The sequence below is a fragment of the Mesoplodon bidens genome (genome assembly GCF_964165515.1).
Source record: "Mesoplodon bidens genome assembly, chromosome: 2".
Classification (NCBI taxonomy): domain Eukaryota; kingdom Metazoa; phylum Chordata; class Mammalia; order Artiodactyla; family Ziphiidae; genus Mesoplodon; species Mesoplodon bidens.
Window position 1 is genome coordinate 186,904,797 of NC_138177.1, and position 20,001 is coordinate 186,924,797.

The 20,001-nt window shown below is 66.2% G+C and overlaps 2 protein-coding genes across 4 annotated transcripts in view; both read right to left on the reverse strand.

The window, feature by feature from the left end:
* AGRN (agrin) overlaps positions 1-20,001 on the reverse strand; it is a 47,048-nt gene that overhangs the window by 5,060 nt on the left and 21,987 nt on the right. Inside the window, exons 13-37 of one of the 3 annotated variants that reach the window (XM_081218045.1) lie at positions 19,676-19,792; positions 19,429-19,593; positions 19,130-19,273; positions 18,899-19,023; positions 18,718-18,823; positions 18,311-18,625; positions 18,086-18,223; positions 17,508-17,635; positions 17,234-17,348; positions 17,035-17,154; positions 16,570-16,917; positions 16,152-16,344; positions 15,824-16,039; positions 15,104-15,333; positions 14,877-15,011; positions 14,682-14,778; positions 14,412-14,576; positions 14,186-14,297; positions 13,594-13,710; positions 13,253-13,445; positions 13,083-13,170; positions 11,618-11,842; positions 11,032-11,135; positions 10,494-10,680; positions 9,255-9,641 (exon numbers count right to left, since the gene is read on the reverse strand). In XM_081218045.1, the coding sequence (XP_081074171.1) occupies positions 10,523-10,680; positions 11,032-11,135; positions 11,618-11,842; positions 13,083-13,170; positions 13,253-13,445; positions 13,594-13,710; positions 14,186-14,297; positions 14,412-14,576; positions 14,682-14,778; positions 14,877-15,011; positions 15,104-15,333; positions 15,824-16,039; positions 16,152-16,344; positions 16,570-16,917; positions 17,035-17,154; positions 17,234-17,348; positions 17,508-17,635; positions 18,086-18,223; positions 18,311-18,625; positions 18,718-18,823; positions 18,899-19,023; positions 19,130-19,273; positions 19,429-19,593; positions 19,676-19,792 (3,854 nt within the window). In that variant the 3' untranslated portion in view covers positions 9,255-9,641; positions 10,494-10,522. Of the gene's footprint in view, positions 1-9,254; positions 10,681-11,031; positions 11,136-11,617; positions 11,843-13,082; positions 13,171-13,252; positions 13,446-13,593; positions 13,711-14,185; positions 14,298-14,411; positions 14,577-14,681; positions 14,779-14,876; positions 15,012-15,103; positions 15,334-15,823; positions 16,040-16,151; positions 16,345-16,569; positions 16,918-17,034; positions 17,155-17,233; positions 17,349-17,507; positions 17,636-18,085; positions 18,224-18,310; positions 18,626-18,717; positions 18,824-18,898; positions 19,024-19,129; positions 19,274-19,428; positions 19,594-19,675; positions 19,793-20,001 lie in introns of those variants that run through there. The other 2 variants (XM_081218044.1, XM_081218046.1) reach the window with 2 other exon arrangements.
* Positions 197-7,549, reverse strand: LOC308612721 (tyrosine-protein phosphatase non-receptor type 11-like; the record flags this gene model as incomplete). Its single annotated transcript, XM_081225371.1, has 3 exons — positions 197-552; positions 1,539-1,661; positions 7,536-7,549. 3 exons carry the CDS (start codon positions 7,547-7,549, stop codon positions 351-353), a joined length of 339 nt encoding a protein of 112 aa, XP_081081497.1. The 3' UTR covers positions 197-350.

Genomic DNA, 20,001 nt, shown 5'->3' on the forward strand with positions numbered 1-20,001 from the left:
AGCTGCAGCTGGCTCAGACCTCCGCAGTGCACATGGGGAAACCGAGGCTGGGGGAACCTGCTCTCCCCAAGTCACCAGCCAGGAGGGCAGGGGGCAGGCTGTCTGCAGCCCTCCCACCCCGCACCCACCCCTGTGGCTGGTGCCTGGGACCTGGAAGGAACGAGGCCAGAGCCCCAGGGGAGGGGGTGCAGGACGCTCCCTCCGCTTTGCCACAGCTGTGCCCGAGCCTGACCCTGAGTCCTGGGGGCAGAGGATACCCAGAGGCCATGCCCAGCGGCCCCTGCCCCCTCGGTCACTCGCACGCACACCTGTGCAGACACAGATGCCTGGCTAGATGCAGACCCAGCTGCTTACCGTTCCGACGTGGGGTCCTGGCAGCTCAGCGGGTGCCAGAGCTCCACGGGGGCCCCGCCACGCTCTCGGAGCAGCCCCTCGCGCTGGCCTGTGTAGTGCTGCACCAGCTCGGCCAGCGTCGCGAACTTCTCCCCTCCATACAGATCGTAGTAGTCGCCTGTGTTCTGGATCTTGATGTGGGTCACCTCGTTGTGGCGCCTGGAAGGGCCGGTGCGCCAGCCGCCGTTGGGGGTTGCAGCTCCCATCACCACCCTCAGCTTCCCGAACAGTCCCTGGGGTTTTCCTGCCCTGAGATCTCAGCTTCTGCTGTCCCCCTGCCACGAACAGCACAGCCAAGGCCAGGCCCCTCCCCTCTGCAGCTCCCCGTCCAGCCAGTGTCCGGGCCCCACCCTGGGTGGTGGGCACCCCACCCCCACTGCCCCGGGGCAGCCAAGCTTGGGCTTGTCGATCACAGGCCTGACTCTCCCTTGGCCTGGAGGCTGAGGCTGGGGCAGCCTCTCCAGACAGACTCTGCCTTACTCCAGACCACCTGCCCAGGGGCTCCAGAGGATGGGGGACTGGGGCCCCGAGACTGCTTCCCCAGGTGTCCCAGTGTGGCCTGGGAGGCCCCAGGGGAGAATGTCCGTGTCTCCAAGGTGAGGGAAGTCCATCCTGAGGGCTAACCTCATCCCGCCTGCTGCCCAGGTTTAGTAGAAAACCCAGAAGGATCTGGAGCCCTTCGGGCAGACCCCTCCCCAGACCCCAGACTGACCCGCCTCACCCAGGTGGACACGGATCCGGCTGTCCACTCTGCTGGTTGCGACCCCTCCTGCCCATCCTCCCCGCACATTGGCCCTTTCAGGGCTCCAGTGAGACCCCCAGTGGGCGGCATCCCCAGGAGATGGGGGCACAGTCCCGGCCATTGAGGCCCCTCAGAGGGTGGGAGGGAGGCCCTGCCGAAGCCCACCTCACGGAGCCCTCCCTGAGGGCCTCTCTAAGTCCCCTCCTGCCCAGAGGCCACCTGGCCAGGAATGCCAGACGCCCCCCGAAGATCTCATCCCCAGCAGGGGTCCTCACTGCCCACCCCCTCTGGAAGGACTGGGGAGCCTGATCCCCAGCTGTGCCCCCAGCTGAGGGTGTTCCAACCCCTTGAAGTCTTGCGGGACCTCGGGACCTGTCCACACCTGGCAGCACCACTCACCCACCTGACGGACAGTGTGAAGCCCCCCGGGCGGCTCTTGCTGGGTCTTGCCAGGAAGCTCCCGTGCTGGCCCTTGGACAGGAGCAGCTGCTCCGCCTCCACCCCGCCGATGTTGGGATGAAACCACCTGGAATGAGGACAGCAAGTTGGTGACGAGAGAGCCAGGATCACTGGGCAGTCCTGACCACACCCACAATGGCTGCTGGGGCTGCCCTGCACTCACCACCGTCCTTGAGCCGTGACCACAGGGTCTGAGGTCCGTGGGGAAGGAGGGGGCGTTGGGGGGGCACAGGGGACACAGACGGGCAGACACTGTCCCACAGTGGCAGGTGGGGAGGGCAGACCCCCTCCAGAGCCCCCACAAGGACACCAGCAGGAACCTCAGCTCAAGCCCTCGGCCGTCTCTCCCCCCGCCCACCGCCCACCGGGCGTCCCAGCTCAGCTGAAGGCACTCGGGACCCCCCACAGCCACCCAGGGCTCCCTTCCTCCCTTTACAGCCCAGCAGCAGACCCTGGTGGCCCCCCCCAACCTTCACCGCCCCTCCCGGTCCTGGCCACCACCCTCTCCCGAGGGACCCCAGCATGGCACGCCAGTCACTGGGTCAGCACCCCCGGAACAAGAGCACAGCCCACAGGCCCGTCACCCCCGAGAGCGCCCCCCACCCCGTTGCCGCCTGCCAGTCCCGGCCCCTCACCCCCACCAGGCCGTGCCCCTCAGGGCCGCTGCCCCAGCTGTTCTCTGCTCCCGGCCCACATTGAGTGACAGAGGGACCCTCTCCCCTCACTCTTAGACACTTATTCTGCTTTATTTTTCTTCACAGTATTGGTCACCTTCTGGACATATGTTACATATTTATTGGCTTGTAGTCTATCTCCTTGATTTAAGCTCCACAAGGGCAGTGTGTACGGCAGGGTTGAAAACAGAGCCTGGGCATTAACAAACATACTTGAATTCAGAAGTGAGTGACCTACGAACGGGTGGTGGGTGCTGGGCGAGCCCAGAGAGTCACCATCTGTTCTGCTGGGGGTCCAGGCTGAGAGGGACTCAACCCCACCCCTGCCGCTGCCACCGCCCTGGGACTGACCTTCACAGCCTCCCGCAGGAGATGGGGGGACGGGGCAGGGGGACCTCATCAGGATTGCACATGAGCCCACGGCTGAGGTCATGACTGCTGTTAACTTTACCCCGGTGGCTTCTGTCTCCGTGCGTCTCCCAGGAATTTCTGGGCCTGGTATTAAATCATACTCGTGCGGTGGGCCCAGAGCGTCTCAGAGCAGGGTCCCTGCACGATCCCCCAGAGGGACACTGTGACACAGTAACTGGCCTTCCATTGGCAACACTGTGTCTCCCAAAGGTCACTGCAGGAAGGGTTTGGGATCTCTGGTTCAGAGGTGTGTCCCTGGCTCACTGCGCAGGTGACACACGGTGTTGGGGGTAGTCCTGCCCCATCCTGCATCCAGTGGGAAACTGGGGCCCCCGACTCCAGCTCTGCTGCCTTGCGACCCCCCAGGCCCCGCCCAGTTGTTCACAGTCATAACCCGCGCACAAATGGGGTGGGGCTGCTGTGCCCTGGGCAGACCCTGCCCCGCCCCACAGCTGACCCAGTACCGTCTCGCCCCATTGAGAGAGATCTTTCTGGAATGGGAATCAGATCACATCTCTTGCGTAAAAGCCAGCCTGCACGCCTCCTCCGGTCCTCCTGCCGCTCCCTTGCCTCTCCTGGGCCCCCTTCGTCCCTGCCATCAGCTCCTTCCTGACCCCTCCAAGGAACCACTGTGCTCAGTCTACATCGCACTGTCTGATGCACAGTCCATGGCAGGCGTGGGGTGTGCAGGTGAATGGATTAAAATTCAGCAGAATCATAATCCCAGTTCCTGGGTCACAGTGGCCACATTTCACTGCTGAAAGCCATGTGTGGCCACTGGAGGCTGTCGACTGCGGGTGGGAAAGAAATACTTCCAGCATCACAGAAAGTTGTGGCCTATGCTGGTCCACACTGCCCATCTGCGCCTGAGTCCCCACAGACCTGTCTCCCTGGGCTCTCAGGGTCTCCCCCGGCCTCCCAGGACCAGTGGTCAGGCCTCCTTCCAGAAGCACGCACTCCACATGGGAGTTCCCCACACTCCTCTGCTTTGCCACCTCAGCCGGCCTGGGTCCTCTTCCTTCTTCTGACCCCGCGGTGTTGGAGCCCCACCACCTGTGCCCTACACGTGTCTCCACGTCCACGCACTGTCTACACCTCCAGCCCCACCTGGGCTCTGAGCTTCAAGCTCATAGACACAACTCTTTCCAGTATCTCTGTCTGAAAGGTAACAGCATCTCTATCTTAACGTTTGCAAAATTCGAAACTCCTCATAGGGCCCCTGAAGCCCTGTTCTTCTATGCAGTCCTCACTCAGTGAAGGGGGTCACCGCCCGCCCATCACTCAGGTCCCTGCCCTCAACTCCCCAGCACTCTCCCAACGCTGTGCCCTCTTATCCTGACTTCCAAACACCCCAGAACCAACCACTTCTCCCACCGCCCTGGGACCAGTGCCCACCGGCTCTTGCCTGGACAGCAGGATCGATTCCAGGCCTCGAGGCCTCATCCTTCACCCTCAGCAGAGCCATGGCAGACAGAAGGGTTCTCAGAAAATGCACATCAGAGCCGTTTAAACCTTGCCAGTGGTCCTGCGTGGCTGCCAGGACGCTCACACACACCTCAAGGACCCCCCACTAGAAAGCCCCTCCCCCCGTTGTCCATCTCTCTGTTCACTGACCTCACTCCTCACCTGGCCACCTCCAGCCGGCCCTACGGGGCACGGCTCACACTCCCTCCCTGACCATCCCGCTGCCCCTGCCATCAACACTGCAGCTGCATCACTGCCCCACCTTCCACGTGTGGCACGTGCAACAGCAGACGGGCACGTACAGGCTTCTGCGTTTACCTGTCTCCCGGTGTCTTCATCACCAGACGTGAGCCCCGGGGAGGACAGGCTCTGTTCTGACCTCTGTGGCTCCCCAGGGTCCATGTACTGGTTCAGAGAGGCCCAGAAGCTCAGGTGACCTGCCCAGGGCCACCCAGAGCTCCTATCCAGCTCTCCCTGGGGGAAGGAGGGATACCACCAGCCAGGCACTTCCTGGGCACTTTTTGGGCCTGGGGTCTCAAGCTCCCTCCCGCGCTGGCTCTAGAGGAGTGGGACCTGGGGGTGATTTGGTCGAGTGGTCCAGCAGATGAAGCTGCCAGGGAAGGCTTCCATGGGGAGGAGCTGCCACATGATGCCCTCCGGGGCCAATCACAGGACAGGAGGCGAGGCCACCAGGAAAAGGGCGAAGGCCTCGTGCCGTCAGAGACATGGCAGTGTGTGTGTGTGGGGGACTGGAACCCAAAGGAAGGCCTCCGACCCCCCCACCCGGGGGCCACCCACTCTGCTGAACCACATCCTGTGCCCAGATGCCGCCTCCCCCAGTCCCAGCAGCCTCAGACGCCAGTCCAAGATGGGCGATGCCCAGAGCGTGGGACCAGGGGCAGAGGGGGGAGGCCCCGCAGCAGAGCCGCGGAGCGGGGGGAGGGGCGCGTCGCTCGTCCTTTCTGGGGCTCCCGCTCACACTTTCCGTCCCGCTCTCCTCCCCGAAAGCCGCCCCGGGTCTATCGGGTGGAAATCTCCGGGGTGGGGGGGGCATCCTGAGAGGCCACAGCAGCTCACACCACAGCAGCTGCAACCCCAGGTCGAGGTAGGCCTCGCTCCCCCGACCAGGCCCAGCGGTGGAGCCAGTTGTCCACAGGCTGGCGCAGCCGGCGGCCCCTGGCTGAGGGGTGGGACGAGGTGGTCCCATCTCCAGTCTCCACACCAGGGTCACTTCTGTGCCAAAGGGCTCCCTGCTCGGTGGCAGGTCGGTGACTCAGCTCTGCCCTGGTCACATGGTCAGGCAGGCCTGGGAGAGGGGCAGGTGAGGTGGGCAGGGCACACTGGGCTCCCCATGGGTCTAACAGCCTGGGCCTGTCAAGGCCAAGCTGAGTCCAGTCAGTGCTCCGGAGCCCAAGAACAGCCCAGCCTGAGCCCACTGGCCACTGTCTGGTCCAGCTTTCTGTGTGGCCTTGGTGTCCCAAATGTAGATGGCACAGCTCCAACCCTGGGACCCTGGGAGACCCATGAATGGCCTGTCGACATGCTTACACACATGGTACAGGGGCTGGACACACCTGCAGGGAAGACATTGTCATGATGGTGGGAGATACACAGACAAGTGGGGAGGGTCCCAGGCTGGAACTCCGGGGCTGGGGACCCCAGAGCACAGTCAGTGTTCTTCTCCATCCCCCCGCCCCCAGCCCCTCCTGGTCCCAGAGGAACCTGAACCAAGGCCTGTCCTGTCTATGCAGAACCGAATCTGGAACCGGGCGGGAGCTCGAGGGTGCGCAGCAGCTCCCCGTAGGACCCGGCTCCTTCCCAAGCACCAGTATCAACACATCAAACAACAGCCCTAGGCAGGACTTGCGCCCAGCCCTGCCCACAGCGCTGGAGTCCTGGGGCGAGTGGTGCCGATGACGGGGCCCGTTGACCCACAAACCACAGGGCGATGGGAAGGCGCCACAGGGTGGGGGCAGGTGTAGGGGGATGGGCTTCGCTTGGGATTTGGTTGGGCCTGCCCAGGCCTGATAGGGGTGTGGGCAGGGACCCAGGGGCCAGAGGAGTGACAGTCCAGATGGTCATCACAGGGTGGGGCGGGGAGGGTTGGCGAGGGCGGGCAGAGCCGCACCCGGGGCTTTCCCAGGCTGGCCCAGGGTCACATGCACATGACACGGACGTGACCTTTTCTGAGCACCAGAACTTGCCTGGGGGACAAGAAGGAGTGAGGCCGCGTGGAGCCGGAGGGGTGGTTCCAGGCAGACCCCGAAACATCCTCCTGCCTGAGCTCCAGCTGGATGTTAAACCTGGGAATCACAGGGCTCTGGGGCTGACAGGTTCTTGGAGACCCAACCCACCTCCACTGTTCCTGAGCCTGAGCAGGCCCTCGGCCCTGCCGCAGGCCGCCGTGCCAGCCACACCACAGCCCTTAGGGATTCTGGAGCCCCCACCGCTGCCGCGCTGCCCTGGCCCCGCAGATCGGGTCTTGTCCAGCCCCCTCACTGATCTAGGGAGTCACTCGGGGTCTTAGGGCGACCCTCCCTGTGACCTCCAGCCTCACCAAGCCCCAGAGGGGGGTGTTCCAGATGTGCCAGGAAGTGGCGACAGGCGTCTCACAACTGCGGCTCGCCACTGATGTCCACATCCAGCTGGGGTCTGAGCTCACAGGAGTGTGTGCACACCCCGGGGTGGGTGGGGGGGCTGGTGGAAAGGGCAGGAAGGGCCCCTTCCTGTACACGTCCTGTCTTCCCTCTTCACGGAGGCCAGAAGCTGGCTTGACTTGAGCCCTGTCCCGGGTCTCACACACACCCCTGCCAGGAAGCTCACCCCTAAACCTGGTCCTTAGGAGGGTCGGGGCGGGGGGTGGGTGAGCCTGTCAAGGGAGGGCTGGTCCTTGCAGGTCAAGGGGCCACGACTAGAGGGGGAGACCAGAGCCTCCAGGATGGCCCCAGTTTCAGGACTGGGGAAAGGGGGGACCCCGCCAGGTGTAACACATCTCTGGTGGCCCAAAGCGAGCCTGGAACAAGGCAAGGAGTCCAGGGGAGTGAGAGAGAGAGGGTCTGTTACTGACCTGACACGTGCTGCCCACTCTAGGCTCCAGCCACTGCCACCCGAGAGCACCATCCATTCCGTAGGGTCAGGGTACCTCTGACCCCCCCACCCAGACCCAGGCCCCAATCGGAAAGAGTCCTATCCACCCGCCGGGGTGAGGCTGGGCCTCGCTGGCCCGGGACGCGTGGAAGGGGGCGGCTGTCAGAAGGTCAGGCCTGAGCGCCACCGATCTGGAGCAGGAGGCGCCCCGGGGAGCATCTCGCCCGCACCCCCTGTCCGCGCCCGTCGGCCGGAACCGCACGTGGTGGGGTCCCGGCTTCTGGCCACCGGGCGGCCGGGCTCACCTGCGCGAGGTCATGTCTGCTGGGCTCAGGGTGCTCCGGCCGCACGGAGGAGGCCCCGCCCACCTCGAGGATCCGCCCACCGGAGCCCCGCCCACCGGGGCACCGCCCCGCCCACCCTAGAGGCCACGCCCCTCCCGAGCTCCCTTAAAAGGAGCCGCGCCCTCAGGTCTCGCTACGGTGCTGGGAGGTTGCACCAGTTCCACAGGGCGCCGGGCTTCAGGACGAGGGGCTCACGCGACATCACGGGCTCGGAGGGCGAAGGCGCCAGGCGGCCCTGGTCCGAGCGGCGCGGAAAGTGATTGATTATGTGTCCTATTCGTCTGGGTGCTTTCCTCCCAAGAACCTTTCCAGCTCCGCCTCCGTCCTGGGGGAGGAGGGGCTGCACTCCCCGCACCCTGGGGGGAGGAGCTCGGAGCTAGAGAAGCGGGTGGAACGGGTCCCACCCGCCCCGCGGCCCGGAGGGGGACCCCAGAGGGGCGGAGCTGGGAGCCCACGTGATAACCAGCTCTTCCCTCTTAGCCGTCCTAGCTTGGGCTGCCGGCTCCCCTCCTCCCCTCCTCTGCCACCCGCCTAGTCGCCACACTTCCTAAGTGATGCTGACACCCCCTTGACCTCAGGGCCTTTGCTCCTGCTACAACTGCCCCCACCAGGCCGGCTTGTCCCTGGGGCCCGCTGGCCAATCGCCTGGGGGTTCCACCCTTCCTTGCCTGGGCTCCTAACCTTGGGATCCCGTTAGGGCTGTCAGGGCCTGCCCAGCGCCCCCCACCTTTTCAGGAGTGGTACACCACCAGCTTGGAACCTTCTGCTGCTTGCAAGCCCTGATCCCAAATCACCACCACCGGTGCTGAGAGCAGGTGAGGGTGCTCCTTGCCCTCCTTGGCTTTTCCTCTTCCTCACGGTCCTGACAACCGGGAGGGTCCTGCACCCTCAGCACTGGTTGCCCCGAGAGCCCCTCCTTCTGGAAGCATCAGCTCCCAGAGCGCCCTCTCCTGGTCCTCCCACCATGGGGGTCTCTTCTCCCCTCGCTCAGCAGAGCCCACCTACTCCCTCCTGTGCCAGGCCACTGCCCAGCTTCCCCTCTGCCTGGTAGCCCACGGCCTCCTGGACTCCACTCAGGCGGCCTCAGCCCCTCAACCCAGCCACTCCAGACGCAGTAGGCGGCCTGCCCAGGTGCCCCTGCGCCTCAGTCAGTGCCTCCTCTCCCGTGTCCAGCCCACACCGGCCCACCAGGGCTCCCTCCCCCCAGGCCTCACCTCCGCCCCATCCTGGCTCCCCCGAGGCCCTCCTTGCCCTTAGTACCGCCAGCCCGCTCTCCTCGCAGCCCCTCTTCCCATCCTGTGCTCACAGACACCCAGACGTAGGCTGATACACGTGCAGACGCGTACACGCACGCACACGTGGCGGGGGCGGCGGCCCGCCTGCAAGGCCCGCCATCCCTAAGGAGGCGACCTGGGGTGCAGGCCTCACAGGCCCACCCAGCCAGCCCTTCGCACCACAGTGTGCGCACTCACCGCTCAGGGTCTCCTCGCCAAAAGCAGCCCCCACCCCAGCACAGGACCCCCTCCTCCATCCAGAGCCACCTAAGGGAGCTTTGAAGCCTGCATCCACCACAAAGTTCAGCGAGGCGCTCCCGGGCAGGAGCCGGCCGGGCGGGCGGGCAGCGCAGGGCCAGGTGGGGCCGAGAGCAGTGGTGTTGGTGTGAACAGACGCAAGCACCTCTTGCAAGTGTTCAGACTTTATTTCACGGTGATTGACACAAACACAGATGGGAGTTAGTAACAGGACTTCTGAGGCTCCTGCAGCCTCTGAGCCTGACAGCCCAGCCGGGCTGGGGGAGGGGCTGCCACCCCCACCAGGACAGATGAGGGCGGCTGGGGGGACAGGACCAGATGAGACCTAACACTGCAGTTTAAGGCGTCTCTGGCTTTGCAGCCGTCTCCACCACCCCGCACCTGCCCCTTGGTGTTGCTTAGACACCCAGCCCGCTCCCGGTCACTCCTGGATAAGGACAGCCACTCCTCACACCAGAACTGGACAGGTTTGCTGTGCGGTGTCCTCAGCTGCCCTCGGGCCAGGATAGGAAAGACAACAGCCCCGCCACCCCAGCTGTCAAATAAAATCAGTACATAAAGACTCTGCAGTTGGTGGCCAGGCCTGGACGTGCATCCTCAAGAGGGGATGCTGGCCCCCCCAGGCAAGCAGGCAGTGACGTCCACCACGTCACAAGTGGCCCCACGCCCTCTCAGGCTCCTCGTGGGGCCTTGGGGGGAGGCGGGGGGACACAGCCATGCCCAGGGTGGCTGGGTGGATGGGCAGGGCCAGCTGCGGGCCAGGGTGCCCTGAACAGGCCTGTGCCCGGCCTCTGCTCTCCAGTGCCCTGGGACAGGTGGACTCAGCTGGAGGGAGGGGCGCAGCATGGGCTCAACAGTGACATCGTTTCACAGGACTGGCTCGAGAGGCCTGGGCTCGGCGGGCCCTGGTGAGGCTGGTCCTGCCCAGCACAGGCAGGGAGGAGGGGCGGCTCAGACGGGAACCCAGAGAGGCCCTGTGGGGCTTGCACAGAGGAAGGGCCCCATACACCCTACAGTGCCTACCTTCTCTGGGGACACAGGCCTCACCAGATGGAACATGGGCCGTGTGTGTATGCAGGGCCTGCCGACAGGCTGGGGAACACGGGGGCCAGCACAAGTGGATACTCGGGGCAGGCGCAGCCTGAGAGGCCAGGACACGGTGTCCCAAGGCAGAGGGGCACGTCCCAAGGCTGCTGAGTGAGCCAAGCCCTCCATGTGCAGCATTCCTCCCCCAACCCCTTGGAGCCCCTTGGCACCAAGTCTGTCTCTGCAGCGCCGCGCCTGCCTGGATGGGAGGGAGGCCGGGCCAGCAGTCCCTCTGGCTGACACATAGGCAAGAAAATCATATCAAAAAAGCAACAAGTTTACAAAAATAGAAAATAATTACAGCGGGGTGGGTCGTGGCTGCATTGTGGCTCACGGGGCAGGACAGGGCCGAAGGTCCGGCTTGGTGACGGCATCCTCCAGCAGGTGCAGCGGGCGCCGACCCACCACCACGTCCCGCAGGCAGCCCACGAAGCCCGTGCCGTAGGCCTTGGGCAGGGCCTGGCCCACAGGCAGCTTCTCTAGGCCACCTGCAGGAACACAGAGGAAAGGTCACTGGGCTCAGTGACAGGCAGGCCAGACACTGGCGGGCAGAGAGGCCCACTGCATCTGAATGATCAGGTGAGTTACCTGCAGCCTGCCAGTGCCTGGGGGTCACCAGGGGACCAGCAGACGAGCTCCAGCCTCCTGGCCCCACACCACCCAGGGCATGGCAGGGGCTAAGACAGGAGGGGAGAGGGCCCCACCCCAGCTGGCCCATCTGCTGTCCTGGATAGCGCTGACAGGGGTGCCACTCTTCGTTGCCAGCTCCAGGGGATGGGACCTGTCCCTCAGAGACCCTTCGCTGTCCCTCCCCTGGCTTCCCCCCACCACTCACTCACCCAGCCACAGGGCTCCATCTGTGTCCAGTTGCGTGGCACCCAGTGGGGAGGAACCAGTCACAGGGGCCTCATTGCCCACCTGAAGGGAGCCTTCCCTCTGTTCCCTGGGGGCGTGGTGGATGGGGTGAGGCCATCAGGTGGCTCCAGGTCCTGACCCCTCCATCCCTTTCGCCCCAACACCACACCCTGGGGGCCGTCACCAAGTGTCACCCCTGGGGGCCAGGATGGAGTGGCACTGACCCCAGGAGAGTGCCAGGTGGCCAAGGGCAGGGGGACCTCCTGGGGGTCAAGCTTTGCTGGAGGGAATGGCCAAGGCTCAGACCAGAGGGACGTGTCCCCAACCGGCGTCTGGGTAGAGCAGGGAAACCCCTTTCAGATCAGGGGTTCCCTGGCCATCACTGCTGCTCCTGGACCCCCTCCTCCCTCCTCCCGCACTGGCAGTGACCTCAGGTCGGGCCACCAGCCCTCCTCACCCTCCTCCTCTACCAAACTCCTACCCTAGCCACGAGTGGCCAGGCACGCCCTGGCCGGGCAAGTCCAGGCAGCGCCCGCTGCTATTCTTGGTGGCGCCAGGATCCCTGCTGACCTGTGTGCCCTGACCCGCAACCAGCGGTTGGTGCTGACTGGTACGGTGGAGCGCAGCACCATGGGCTGGGAGCCCAGGTCGTAAGCCAGTTGCAGGCGCCCGTCCACGATGGCCAGTGCGATGTAGTCGGCCCGCTCTGTGGCTTTGCCACTCCACAGCACCAGCCCCTGCGTGGCCTCGGTGCGCAGGCTCAGCTCAAAGTGGTTGCTCTGTAGCGCCTTCTCGCTGGTGGGCAGAGGGCTGGTCAGGACCTCTTGGGAGGGTGGTGGGGACGGGGTAGGGGTGGTAGGAAGGTGAGGGGCGTGACTATAGAGGCCATAAGGGCTAGTGATGCCACCGGGGCAGCTGGATGGGCAGGTGGTGGACACCACCAGTGGGACAGATGGGCCGAGAGATGGGTGGTGGGAGGTGGGGCCAGACGGGCAATCAGAGGAGTGAGGTGGACAGACACAGGGACAGCTCGGCAGAGAGATGCTCAGAGAGATGGGAAGGCAACAGGCAGACAGCAGGGGCCAGGGGCCGCTGCTCACCTGGGAAGGGCCCTGGAATCCGGAGTTTCAGGGCTTAGATGCAGGAAGAGAGGGAGGCAGGTGAGCAGGGGCACAGACAGGCTGCAGTGCAGGGTGGGGCGGGACCCAGCAGCAGCCCCTCCCCACACCCCGTCTCCACCAGTGGAAGGCGGGAGGAGCAAGCATCCACGGAAGACACACAGGACCCTGGGACGTCGGCTCCACCCACCAAGAGCCCTGGCCATGACACACGTGCAACACACACGGGCAGACACAGAGCTGGTGGGCACGGCCCAGGCCAGGTGCAGACGGAACAGCTGGGGCATGGGCGACACGGAACGAAGACCGAGGGCCCCTGGTCGGGAGAGACCCCTGGATGGCCCCCCCCCACGTGGGTGTGCGCACACACGGGAGCACATGGACTCATGTGCACACCGAGACGCACGTGCTCGTGTATGCACACAGACACGTGGGCATGAATGTGCACGTCTACAAGTGTGCACACGTGCGCACGCCGTGCCGGTGCCCCGTGGCGAGGGGAGCAGCTGCAGGGGGTGGAGGGGTGGCCTGGCATCCAACACACATCTGGGAAAGGGGTGACTCCCCACTTCCGAGCTGGGAAGCAGCCCCGGGCAGCACAAACAGCTCCCCCAAAGCCCCACCCTCCTCCACTGGGGATGCCCTCGCCCTTGGGATGTGCTGCCTGGTGGGTGGGGAGCAGAGGGTGGAGACAGTGAGGGTGGAGGCGGAGCTACTTACGCTGGGATCTCATTGGTCAGTTCGCTTGGAATCAAAGAGACAGAGACAGTGAGAAGGAAGGAGGGCGGACGAGGGGCGGAGGTGGGCACAGAGCCGGGGGCAGGAGTGGGGGGTCCCACGTCTAGCCCTGTGCGGCTGCGCAGACAGGACCAGAGGGCGGAGGGCGGAGGGGCGCCTGGCTCCGGAGGGCACACTACCTCTCCGTCACGGCGTTGAGGTACTCGATGTAGGTCCGTCCGTCAAAGGCCAGTGTGTCCAGGTCCCCGGCCGACTTCTCAATCAGGCCTGTGACACAGCGGGGTGAGTGCGGCCTCGGGCGGGCTCCCCCCGCCCCGTCCAGCCTTGGCTCTGTGCCGGAAGCGCTCACCCTTCTCGCAGTGCAGCCCCGAGAAGCCCCCAGGACACAGGCACTCGTAGGAGGCCTCCCGAGGGAGACAGGAGGCCCCGTTGAGGCAAGGGTGACCCTCGGCCTGGGTACAAGGGTGGTCTGCAAAGGACGAGACACCCACCGCCCGCACCACGTGCTCCCGGGTCAGCAGCTGGCGGCCGTTCAGGGAGACCTGGGGTCGGGGAGCAAGAGCCTCTGTCCAGCTGCGCGGACGGCCCCCGTCCCAGGAGGACACGAGCCCCCTCTGGGATGGGCCCTTCCTCGACACCGTACCAGGGCACCGCCCCCCCCCCCCAGGGCCCCAGCCCCGCCCCACGCACCAGCTGGATGGCACCATCCAAGCCAGAGGACACGGCGGCTGCCCGGGCCAGCTTGCTGAAGTCAGGGGCCCCCCCCACGTAGAGCGGCTCCTTCAGGTTGAGGACGGTGTGGGGCACCTGGGGGGACGGGCGGCGGGGTGAGGGGCTGTGGAGCCCACCCACCGGGCAGGAACAGGCCGAGCCCCAGGCCAGGGCCCGCCCGCCGGTGATGACCCACCGCGCGCCCTCCAGCCTGCTGGAAGGAGAGCTCAGCACAGACGCGCCACACGGGCTGAGTAGGGGAGGAGCTACGCTAGGGGCGGAGGCGGCAGAAGAAGGGGGAGGCAGGAGGAGAGGAGGCGGTACCTTGCGGGATTTCTGGCATCCGGAGAGCGGAGAGCGAAGAGCGAAGAGCGAAGAGCGAAGAGCGAGCAGGGTGGGGTTGCAGAGCGAGGGCCGGGGAGCAGTGGGAGCAGAGAGGAGACAGACAGAGGCCCAGGGCGGAGGAGAGAAAAGAGTCCAGTGAGCTCGGGCTACGGGGCGGGGCCGCGCGCCTCCCGGGAGGGGGAGGGCGGCGGCGAGCGGGGGCGCAGCCCAGGAGACACTCGCTCACCGGGGACTCCCCCAGCACACGGGGCCCATCGTCGACCCGCATGGCTCCTTTGCGTCCGTTTCGCTCCAGGGAGACCCTGGTCCAGGCGCCCAGGGCCACTGGCTCCTTGCTCCTGGAGAAGGGGGGGCGCCGTGAGCGCACTGGGGCTCTGCTGGCCTGCCCGGCAGGGGCCTGAGGGACACTGCACAGGCGCCCAGGCCGGCCCCCTGCACCCCGTGCGGCCCACCTGATGACCGCTGCCCCCTTGCCCAAGTCGTAGCGGAACTCCAGGACACGGTCGTGCAGTGCCAGCGACACGAAGTCGCCCTTGCCGTCTGTCTTCTGCCCGTTGTAGAGGAGGAGGCCGCTGGCGCCCCGGGCCAGGAACACCACCTCCAGCGCCATCTTCTCCCTGGGGTCACAGGAGGGCAGGCGGGGGTGTCTCGATGCCCCCTCACCCCATGGCTGGATGGGGTTGGGGGCTGCTTCCCCTCATCCACCCCTCTGCCCAACTGACCCCAGGTCCCGCTCAAAGGTGTGCAGGCCTTTCAGCTCCAGGTAGGAGAAGCTGTTGAAGTCGGCCAGGAAAGGCTGGCTATCCTCCCGCTCTGAGACTGCGAGGACAAGAGAGGATCACACAGCGTGCCAGGCCCTGACCCCAGAGCCCCAGAGCCCCCACCACCCTCCCTGCCCTGAGCGCCGCTGTCCCCACCTGTCTGGCAGAGGCTGCCCTCCCGGCCCCGGGGGCACTCGCACTTGGCCTCGCCCTGGGGCAGCACGCGGCAGGGGGCTGCCCCATGGCAGGGGTTCGGCTGACAAGGGTCCTTCTCGTCAGCACAGGTCGGGCCTGGAGGGAGGCAGGTTGGGATCCCGGGAGGCCTGAGTCCCAAGCACAGACACACAAGTCCCCCCAGCACCCGGCCCAGGGCCCGCCCTCACCAAAGCGGCCGGGGAGGCACCGACAGCGGAACATGCCAGCCTCCAGGGCCTGGCACGGGGCCCCGCCGAGGCAGGGGTTAGGCACACAGGGGTGGTCCCCGCACTCGCCCACTCCAGAGCTTCGTGTCGCAGAGCCCTGCCAGTCACTCAGCTCCAGCCGCTGGTTGTTGATGTCCAGCAAGCGGATACAGCCCCTAAGCCCGACGCCGACAGAGGTCCGCTCGAGCACCCTGCCACCAAGATGAGAGGGTCAGGGGTCGGGGTCAGAGGCCAGAGCTGTCTGTCCTCTCTCACAACCAACTGTGACACTGGCGTCCCTCAGTCAGCCAGGGTCGTGAGTCAGGGCTGCTACCCGTCCCCAACCCCTCTTTTGGTCCTCACAAGATGGACAGTCCCATCCTCACAAGATGGACAGTCAACCCACAGAATCAGGAGGCGGGTTGGGTTGAGAGTCAAGGGTCGGGACTGAAGGTCAGGGCCAGCCCAGCCCCTCCTTGGTGATTACATGGCAGCTTGGTCCTCAGGATCAGGACAGAATCAGGATCGCAGTCAAGGGCTGGGGTTGAGGCCAGGGTCACAGCCGTGGTCCACACCCATCCTTCCAACCCTTTTGTTATCCACAGAGAGCTTGGACCTCCTGGATGCCACCCCAAGAGTCAGGGATCAGGGCCAGGGTCGGGGGTCTGCGGTCGGGGCCACGCCCCCCTCCTACATGCTCACACGGAAGCCTGGTCCTCCGGGACGCCACCCACAAAAAGGTCCATGTCCAGGTTGAGGCCGTCAGTGCCACTGGGGCTCTGGCCCAGGACAGGAGTCTCACCGTCCACCGAGAGAGTGCCCTGGCGCCAGTGCCGAGACAGCTCCAGGTGATGCCACCGGCCGGGCTGCACGGGCACTGAGCTGGTCAGCACCGCGGGCCCCGAACCTGTGTCGAACCTGGGGGGCGGGAACAGGCGCTCGGGACAGCCAAACGGAGCCAGGACCACAGGCTGGCCCTGCCCCCCAACCCCCACCCTCATCCCTGACCCCCCAACCGCCCGCCACCCACCTGAGCTGCACGCGGCCCCCCAGCAGCGCCAGTGCCAGGAAGTCCTTGCCCCGGGCATTGCCGTTGTAGAGCAGCAGACCCTGGGGCTCCAGCGCCCGGAATTCAAGCGCCAGGCGCAGGGTGTGGTAGGCACGGAGGGTGGGGAAGGCCAGGAAGGAGTGGCCCCCGAAGGCCGGCACGGAGGGGCGCGGTGCTGCAGGAGACGGAGGGGCAGTGGAGGGCACAGAGGACCCGGCTGCCCGGGCTCTGACTGCCGGTCCGAAACCCCCAGCGCTTTCCCCGGCGCTGGGCCAGGGAGTCCAACCGGTCCCCCACCCCAGCCTGGCCCCCCTGCCCGGCCCCCCACTCCCGGCGGCCCGGCCCTCCCCAACCTGGCCCCCTCTGCCTCCCTGCCCCTCCCCCGCGTGGATGACCTTACCCTTCTCGCAGACAGCGCCCCCCCTGCCCGCTGTGCAGTGGCAGGTGAAGTCTCCACCTGAGCCCTGGTCCTGGCAGGTCCCCCCGTGGAGGCAGGGCTGGGAGTCACAGGGCCTTGGGATCTGCTGGATGCCTGGGGGCGGGGGCCGGTGTGCAGGCATACGGCTAGGGGCAGGGGTGGGGGGCTGGCGTGCGGTGAGGGGCACTGTGGTCCTGCTGACGGGCTGGCTTGTGTGACTGGGATAGAGGGCCCGAGGGGTCACAGCTGAAGGTGGCAGGCGGGCCACAGTGGTGGCTCTGGCCGTGGCTGCAGCAGGGGTGGCTCCCGTGAAGAACGCAGGAAACCAGTCTGGGGGTAGGGGAAGCTGTCAGGATCCGCGAGGAGCAGGGATCCCAAGCACAGTGCGCGGCGTGGGGGACGGAGGGTGGGGACAAGCCGTGGCTGGCGGCCAGACCAGGCTCTCACCGAAGTCCATGAACCGCACGTGTTCCTGCAGAGGCCGCCTCACGCCCAGGGACCGGCGCCTGGATGCCTGGATCTGCCGGACCAGGGCCTGGCACACATCGGGTGCCCTGAAGGCTGTGGCTGGGGAGGAGGGACCCTGAGTGTGGTGGAGACCAGGGCGGCCCCCCCACTTCCCGGGGGGACCGGGGTGGGGGCTCACTGGGGTCGAAGTGCACATCCACGATGGCTCGGACGGAGTTGCCGGGCCCCAAGTCCCGCAGGTGGACACTTCGAAAGTCCTTCTTGACATCCGAGTTCCGGAAGAGCTCATCCAGCTGCGGGTGGAGAGTGAGTTGGGCTCCAGGGAGCTGCCCGGGCTGGACCGTTGGGCCCTCCCCCACCCCGCCCCCGCCCAGCGCTTCTCTGGGTCTGTCCTGGGAAAAAGGCCAGTGGCTGGGTAGGGGCTGCCACCCTGGCCACGGCCCCACGCTCACCGCACTCTCGATGCTCCTGGCCGTCTCCCCAAACAGCTCGGACTTGGGGTCGGCCATCTCCGGCGTGTAGAACAGCTCCTGCCCCTCGACCCCCTCGAGCTCCAGCACACCCTGGAACACCTTGGTGGCTGCGGGGGAGGGAGCAGTGAGGTCCTGCCTGGCACCTGCCTGGCCTCTGGGCCAGCCATGGGCACAGGCCCCAGCAGCAAGCCACGCGGGGTGCAGGGCAGGTGGCGGTTAGTCAGATGGTCATGAGGTTAGTGGGGACCCCGGGGCAGGGCTGGCATCGGTTACCAGACAGACTCCTTGGAGCAGTGCCCCAGGCCGGCTTTGCAACAGGAAAAACAAGTTAGCCACGGGGTCCTGGGCACCCACGCGTGCGCGGGGGCCGAGAACACATGTTCTGTGTGCATGTACTGAATCCCCAAGACCGCTTGCACTTGTGTGCTAAAATCAGAAGATCACAAACCCTGGGTGCCCACCTGCTGACAGGCCTGTGGCCGGGAGGAAAGACAGCATCTCTGGATGTGTCCAGGCCATTCCTCACGCTCCCCCCTGGCCCCCGGCCGCCCACTCACCGGGACAGTTGGAGCCCTCTGCGTCCAGTGAGGCTGTCTTGCCATCTGAGCAGCAGCCCATAGGCGAGTTGTAGCAGGAAGCCCTCTCCATGGGTGGCCCGGGGGTCCCAGCGCTCGCTCTCTCAGGGGGCTCGAGTCCTGGGGAGGTGCCGTCTGAGCCCAGCCCCAGGCGCAGCCCTCCTGGGCCCTGCCCTCCTGCCCCCACGTCCCGGAGCCTGTGCTCACCTCCCGAGCCAGCCGCACTGGCCTCCAAGTCACCACTCAGCTCCTCGTCGCCGCTCCCATCGGCGCTGCCAGATTCGCCAAAGGCAGATGTGGCGAGGCTGGCTGCCAGGGAGGGGGCGGTGGGAGGCATGGTCAGCACGGGCCTTGCAGCGGTCCTGGGGATGCTGGCAGTGGTCCAAGGTTGCGATGCGGGTCGAGGGGTACCGCTGGGAGCCAGGGAGAGGGCGCTGGGTGGAGGCGGCAGTGCCTTGCTCAGGTCAAGCCCTGAGGTGGCCACAGATGCAGATGTCGGACGGGGGCCGGAAGTGATGTCTTCTGTAAGGAGAGGAGGTTCCAGGTGGCGGGGCTGGTGGTCAGAGCAGGGTCAGGCCTTCCTGGTCAGTCTGGGGCAGTGAGTAAGGCCTTACCCTGGCAAGGGCCGAGGCTCTGGATAGAGATGTCCAAGCCCTGGCGGCAGGCGATGGTCCTCAGCTGGCACTCGTTGCCATAGGTGACTCCATCTGACCCACAGACCTGGGGCACAGGGCACGGATGCTGGGAGGAGGCCCCTCCGCACCCCTGCTACCCTCCACACTACCCGTCCCTCACCTTGGTAGCATTGGCCCCTGGACAGGCCGGTGTCGGGCACACGCAGTGGGCAGAGCCAGCCTCCTCCACGCAGGACGCCCCGAACTCGCAAGGCATCTCCGCACAGGTCTTGGGTGCCGAAGAGTCTGGGGCACAGACACGGGAGAGCCCACTGGCTCAGGAAACCCCGTCCCTATGACGGCCTCACCCCCAGCACAGGGGGCCAGGGGCAGTGCCAGGTCTGGCCCTCACCTGTCTCACAGCCAGCGGGGCCCAGGGCACGGCCGTCTGGACACTGCCCGCACCTGGGTCCGGCCACCCCGGGCTTACAGGAGCACAGCCCGGTCATCTGTTCACAGTCGTCCCGCACGGCCCCCTGGGGGTCACAGCTGCAGGCTGGGAGGCAGGGGAGGAGGCTGAGACCTGTGCCTGGCTTCCCCACGGGCTCCAGAGCCTGGCCCAGCCCCTGCCAGGGGGGATGAGGAAAACAGGGACAGGGTGGACAGGCAGCAGTGCTCAGCTGGGGACCGATCATGGGCCCTGTCACTCACGGGTACAGCCACTCCGGCCATCGGTGACAATACCACGGAAGTTCCAGAAGCCGGGCTCACAGCGGTCACACTTGAGGCCCCCCACGCCCGGGCGGCAGGAGCACTGGCCTGTGGCCGGGTCACAGGTGCCACTGTAGGAGCCGTGTGGGTTGCACTGGCACAAGCCTGCAAGGCCAGGGCAAGACAGGGTCACTGCAGCTGCGTGGCTCTGCCTGGCTGCGGGTCAGGGCCAGGCTCGGGTACTCACTGGGGCAGCCGGCCAGGCCCACGCCCCGGGCAGCAGTGATGTTGTCCAGGCAGCAGCCGTAGGGGGTCTGAGCGCAGTGCAGGGGAACCGCAGGCAGCAGCGGGGCCAAGGTGGGGGCTGCAGGGAGGGGCAGGGGTTGAGATGCCAGGCAGGGCCAGACGCTCAACCTGGGCACAGCCACTCTGCCTCAACCACCCCCGCTGTCACCACTCAGCCCTCCTGATGCCGGCTCCCACCAGGGCCTGGGGGTCTGCAGCTCGGGTCACAGGTGGGAACCCCATACCACACATGAGAACGATAATGTGTCTGCACGCCAAGTACCAGCA